Source organism: Austrofundulus limnaeus, unplaced genomic scaffold (assembly GCF_001266775.1).
Source record: "Austrofundulus limnaeus strain Quisiro unplaced genomic scaffold, Austrofundulus_limnaeus-1.0 Scaffold49, whole genome shotgun sequence".
Lineage (NCBI taxonomy): Eukaryota > Metazoa > Chordata > Actinopteri > Cyprinodontiformes > Rivulidae > Austrofundulus > Austrofundulus limnaeus.
This window is the reverse complement of record NW_013952451.1, coordinates 2,527,518-2,533,555: the sequence shown is the minus strand read 5'-3', so window position 1 is coordinate 2,533,555 and position 6,038 is coordinate 2,527,518. Positions and strand designations below refer to the sequence as shown.

General features: G+C 47.0%; 1 protein-coding gene across 1 annotated transcript in view; it reads right to left on the bottom strand.

The window, feature by feature from the left end:
* setbp1 (SET binding protein 1) overlaps positions 1-6,038 on the bottom strand; it is a 41,992-nt gene that overhangs the window by 9,256 nt on the left and 26,698 nt on the right. Inside the window, exons 3-6 of the mRNA XM_014008432.1 lie at positions 4,747-5,168; positions 2,705-4,633; positions 2,378-2,585; positions 1,186-2,254 (exon numbers count right to left, since the gene is read on the bottom strand). Of these exons, the coding sequence (XP_013863886.1) occupies positions 1,186-2,254; positions 2,378-2,585; positions 2,705-4,633; positions 4,747-5,168 (3,628 nt within the window). The remainder of the gene's footprint in view (positions 1-1,185; positions 2,255-2,377; positions 2,586-2,704; positions 4,634-4,746; positions 5,169-6,038) is intronic.

Here is a 6,038-nt window from a genome sequence, read left to right as displayed (position 1 = left end):
AAAAAAGGGGAGAGGGAGAGGTATGAGGGGGAGAAAAAACTCCGAGTACAAATGTGAGAACTGAGGAAAAAAAGAGCAAAAACTGCAAAAAAATAAAAAAGGTAAGAATGCAGACTAGAAAAAAAAGAATAATGATAATACGAATAAGGTGGGGTGAGAGTCTGTGTATATGAGTCATCCGTCCTAGATCCCCTGGGGTGTGTGTGTGTGTGTGTGGGGGGGGGGGGTATTCTAACCGAGCCCCTGGCTTCTCCTCCCCACCACTGGACAAGGCCCCAGTCATTAAACCCCTGGCTGCCAGCCAGCTCTTTTAACACAGGCAAGAGCCTTTTACGGCATGTCTGTAGAAAATAAATCACAGTGTGTGAATAATATATCTCTGGCGAAGGCATTGGCAGGAGAGAGGGGGGAGGGGGAGGACGGAGAGATTGGTGAATTATAGTTGTCTCCATCCATGCATTACGTTCTCTTTATCCCCAGCCAGATGTGCTCAAAGACAGCAGAATACAGAATGTAACAAATTGCACATTACTCTGGTGGTGAGAATGTGGACTTAACTGCCTCTTTGTATGCGCTGAGTCCAAAGAATGCTGTGCATAGCATATTTATAAATAAGAATTTCCTTTACAGGTCTTACAAGTCTTCATTTTAAACAGGGAATCCCTATTAACGCTGCCTAAAATCCACACAACCAGCAGAGAACAGACACCCATTATCACTGAGGTAAAGCCTATTCTCAATCTGCGTGTTAAAAATCCTACATAACCAGGGATGTTTGAGATCATACAGCTGTTTTTTAAATTTATTTTTAATATGTGTGCAGCATCGTAAACACAGATTAATTGTGCAGATTGTGCTTTATTGTTATTAATCATTAAAGAACTGGGACTGGATGCAGGAAATGTCACCATGTTTACTTTGTAAACGCAATGGATAAATGGGATTTAAGTTTACAAAATTGTGAGTGTTACATTTTTGATTAGTATGTTAAAACAAATCATGCTTTCACTTTCCTTTAATTGCTTTGTGTAAAGAATATCATAAATATCAATACAAAGTACCAACAAGGTGTCAAATGATAGCTGGTTCCACAAAGTAAAAACACTAAATAAAAACAATGAACAGTTTCAGAGTCTTGGCAGAGAGCCTGTTGAAAGTAAATAAATACTCGTAAAAGGCTCTTACCAGTGAGCGAGGAACTGGAACACGYTTGTAGCTGCTCTGGTTCCTGCCTGGACGTCTGAAAGGACATTAAGCCCTGATCTCCAAAGACAGCGAGCCTCGTCCTCCTGCTCCTCTCAACACACTCGTCGTCTTGTAACCCAGAGAAGAGGTCAGAGGCTGGCTTTGACCGCTGCGATTGGCTGCTGTAGCTGCTCATGAAGCTCTTTGCAGGCTGTGCAGCCTGATGGGAGTGAAACTGGCTGTCAGCGAGGGAGTGTGTGGACAGTTGGTCCGACTCAAAAATTCCCAGGCTGGAGCCCAGGGTAGAGCTTCTGGCATTGCCCTTCTGCTTCTCCAGATGCCTCGCAGAACCCTGACTGCCCAAGTCTCTCCTTTCACTCAGCATGCTGAGACGAGCGCTGGTCTTAGCTCCACTGAAAAGTCCTCCCAGCTCCTGCCGGTCTCGTGGAGAGAGGAGGGGTTCGTCTTTGTGCTTATGTTTATGCTTGTGCTTTCTCTTATGGAGACGGACCCCTGCAAGCCCGCCTGCACCACCATTGCTCAGGGATCCCAGTCCCTCTCCTCTTACAGTGGGCCCCTGGAGGGGACCACTAGTGCTGCGAATCTTAGCCCCTGCCTGCAGCTTGGAGTGTCCACTGGAGTGGAAAGCCTTGGGAGGAGGAGGGACAGCAGGCCTCATGAAAGGAGATGGAGGTGCAGGTCCAAGTGCGTGGTGGGGCAGGTAAAATGGGGGAGTGGGAGGGAAGTAGCCCAAATTCAGAGGAGGTGCGTAAGGCATTGCATACGGTGCTGCATAGTAATTCCCCCCTCCCAGCGGATAACCATACCCTTGAACAAAAGGCAGTTTAGATGTGATTGGCTCGCTGGCTTTGGCTGGACGACCACGTCTTCTTTTAGCCTTCAGATCGACGCTCCGGCGGAGATAGGAGCCCGAATCACAGGGGTAAGTGTCGTAGCTAATCGGGTAATAGTGATGAAAGTTGAGGCGGAAAATGGAAGGATATGGATGCTGGGGGTAGCAGGTGTATTGTCTGTGAGACACTCGTAACTGCTGGAGTTTTAACACAACCTAGAAGAAAGTTGAAAACAGAGAAAACAAATATAAATAAAAAAACACATATTTTACTAAATGCCTGTTCATTGTGATGCCCAATCAAAGAACAAAGATGTGATTTATCATGTTGTATCTGACCTCTTCCAGTTCTGCGAGAAAGTGAAGGTGATCTCGGCTCTGTAAGCACTTCCTCTTTCTCCGATGGTGTTTCTGCTTCTTTTCCTGCTGTGACAGGTAGTTATCCACAGCAGTGACTTGCCGTTCACAGCGTGTTCTGCTGTTTCTGTTGGATGCATCCAGAGCTGCAGCCTCAGGAGATTCAAACCCACACAAGTCAAACGAGTACCTGCATAAACACAGCAAAAAAAATCACAATAAACCACCACAATTACGGCTACATCGAGTCCAGTAAATAAGAAAATAAAGGTTCAAGCAAATAAAACAGGCATAAGTTGTGAACTGCACCTGCGACGAGAGGCAGGACCCTTTTCGGTTTGATCTGACGTGCTGTTGTTGTCTGTCCCAATCCCGCTGTCGCTTGGAATGGTCTCCTCGCTGTGGGACTCACTGATGGGGGACAGGGTCACCTCTTTCACTGATGCCCCCTCTGACAGGTGGGAGGGTGAATTAGCCAGAAGACGAGGAGGAGAAAGTTTCCAACCCCCTGACAGAAAGCCCCTGCCTAGATGTTTCGAAGGTAGGGCTGAGATAGGCTGTAAACTGGGCATGGTGGCATCAACACTGGCTCTTAGGGATGGAGCACTTGAAGTGGGAGATGAGTTGGTGGAAGGCACTGCAGGGCTATCATAAAAACTGGACGTGGACATGGACATTAGTGGCCTGTCCCTCGTAGTTTTAAGAAGGATGGAGCCTTGTGTTTCAGCTCTGGGTTTCCGCCCTCTCTTCTTTCCAATGTATATGGTACCTCTCTTGCTGACGTTGATCTGTTTTCCCAATCGGGCCTCAATGGTGGTCGCCATGGCACTCATGGCTGAGGAGACAGGAGCTGAGGGTGACTTCAGAGCCAGAGAGCCATTCTGACTGGACCCTGAAAGGATCTCGTTCAGGATGCTCTGCATTTTCCCAAGCTTTGTTTTATTCAAAGACCTGGGATGGCCCCTGCCACGCTTCACTTTCAGACCATTAGAACTGTCGTTGGCCGTTATAGAGGCCATTTGAACTAATGTGGTCAGAGCATGTGTCTTTCTCCTGCGGTTCAGTCCTGCGGATGTGTCTTTTGTCAGTGGGCTCGGAGGTGAAGTGGACGTGCCCTCGTGAATGGTCTCAACGGTTAGGAGAGGCTGTTTCTTTGGGCGCCCTCGTTTCCTCTTGATGGGAGCGTGGACAGTTAGGCTGTCGATGTTGGTGTAGAGTGGGCTTGAGGGGGTGATTGGAAAAGCAGAGGGTGGATCTGCTAATGTTGAGGGGCTACCCATGTTTTCCCTCTGAGGTGATGTGAGACTGGTGTGAGTCTTAACTCTCAGGTAGGACCATCTGTCRTTGGGCTTGATTGGTTTGGAGTTGACAGCAGAGCTACTGCTGTTGCTGGGACTGGGACTCAAGTCAGCTCTGTGTCTCGGGCTTGGACTAGGGCTTAAGTTAGCCCTAGGTTTAGGGCTGGGAACAGGACTGATGCTACCCCTAGACCTGGGACTGGGTAGTTTGGGGTTTACGTTAAGATTAGGCTTGTTGATATGATTGTATGTAAGCTCTCTGAGTTTAAGGGTATCTGTGACACTCTTCGGACGACCCACAGAGTTCTTTTTCACTCTGTTTGCGCTCTGATCTGATTCTTGGTCAGGCCCACTTGTAAATGCCTCTCCTCTTTCTGTTTTGTCTGCCCACTCTCCTTTATCCCTTTTATCACCCTTATCTCCCCTCTCTGCTTTTTCAATCTGTTCTGCGCTACCATCTACCTGACTTTTCAGGCGAGACTCGTTTTTGTGAGCCTCTGCCTTATGTGCTACTTTGGGTTCTGGGGGTCCACCCTGGGATTTCTCAGTAGCATCCAGAGTATGAAGCTGCAATTGCTCCTCCAAAGGAAAAGACTCATCAAACGAAGGCCTCCTCCGCCTCTTTCTTCCCTTCCCATCCTCTGCCAGCAAGGGCATTCCTCTCTCCTCTTCATCTCCTCTCCTTCCAGCATTCATTTGCTCTCTTTCTTCTTTTCTCCGTTCTTCTCTGTCTTCACGGAGCTGCTCAGCCRTCTCTTCTTGCCTGTACTTCTGCCTCTCTTCTGAATTACCTGGACTCTCTGATCCTCCTTCTGGCTGCTTTCCCCAGTGTGTCTCAGCACCATGGGGATTACAGAGCACCTTCTGAGAGTCCTTCCTGCCGTATTTCCTCTTGATGTTCCCAAAGAGCTGTTCGCTGACTTCCTGCAAACCCTTGCCCCTGGAGATATACATAAATAGATAATATAGTTAAAATAAAAGGAGAAAGAATGTTTTGTACAAAATCAATCTTGCTTCTATTTTTGCTTTATCCAACAYAAAGTGCAACTCTACCTGCTCAGAGAGGTAAGGTTGAGAATACTGGCATCCGTAACAACTGGCAGCTGCAAGTCTGGGGTCATAGATCTCTGAGGTGAGGGACTCTGTGTTGCTGTTCGTGAATAGAGTTGCGTCGGATCAAGCATAGAACCTCTACCTGCTCCTGGCAAATCCCCGGCTGGCTCAGAGTCTGCCAAATGGACCAGTGATGAAAAGGGAGCAGCAGACGAAATCCACTCTGGACTGATTCGATGCTGTTGTGTGTTCATGTGTTGGAATTTTTGCGCGAGGCTGTGCTGTGTCGGCTGCGTGTTTGGGAGAGTATTTGCAGAAGGAAGGGAGCCGCGGAGCTGGTGTTTGGGCAGAGTGGGATCTCCCAGAAGTTGTAGAAGGCCTCCTTCTCTCTGCTCCGGCATTCTGAAGTGGCGCTCGTACGTCTGTAGCCGACAGGAAAGAAAGAAAGACTGGTTACTACACACCAACTGCAATCACTTGATAGCTTTATATAGCTGCAGACAAATGAGATAATGATAGTGTGATCAGAAAACTATGACGACTCTGTTTCCTGTTTACACAAGCGGAAGAAAAAAAACTTCACAGACAGATTACATACGCAGCACAACAACCAGTTAGAGCAGATTTTCCTTTTGTGAGCACATTTTAAATCAACGAATTGTTGTGCTCTAATATGGCATTCATCTCTTTTTGCTGCAGAGCGAAAGATTTTAATAYGTCTTTTGTGCATGAGTGAACAATGTGCAACGAAACAAAGGGCTTGTTTACAGAGCAATTAAATTCCTGTGGCAAGGATGTTGCATGCTGTGAGCGCAAGGGAGGGTTTTCTGAATAGATACAGCATTATAACACACAGTAACTTAACTCAGCCAGGTCTCTGTCCTAGATCTAGAATTTTTTGTTATGTATTGTCTTCATTTTGACTATCCGTACAAAAAAATGTCTAAATTTCCTGTTTTTGAGTAAAAATGTCAATTTGACTGCTTTCCACACATAACTGCATGTGCAATATTTTGATGTGTTAGACAAGAACACCCCTCTTAATGTATCACTGTTGCGTAATCAGTGTGCTGCTGGAAGACGAGAAATTGAGCAGCGGATGGCCTTTGTGGTTTAGCCTGTTATTAACAGGCTCAGTATGACGCAACAAGACACTGCTCTGCTGCACAGCAGGGAGATGTAACCTAACCACAGGCTTGCCTCTCATGCCTCTCATGGTCATGTACACACAGGCATGCAAGTGCGCTCACACAGACACACACACACACACACACACACACACACACACACAC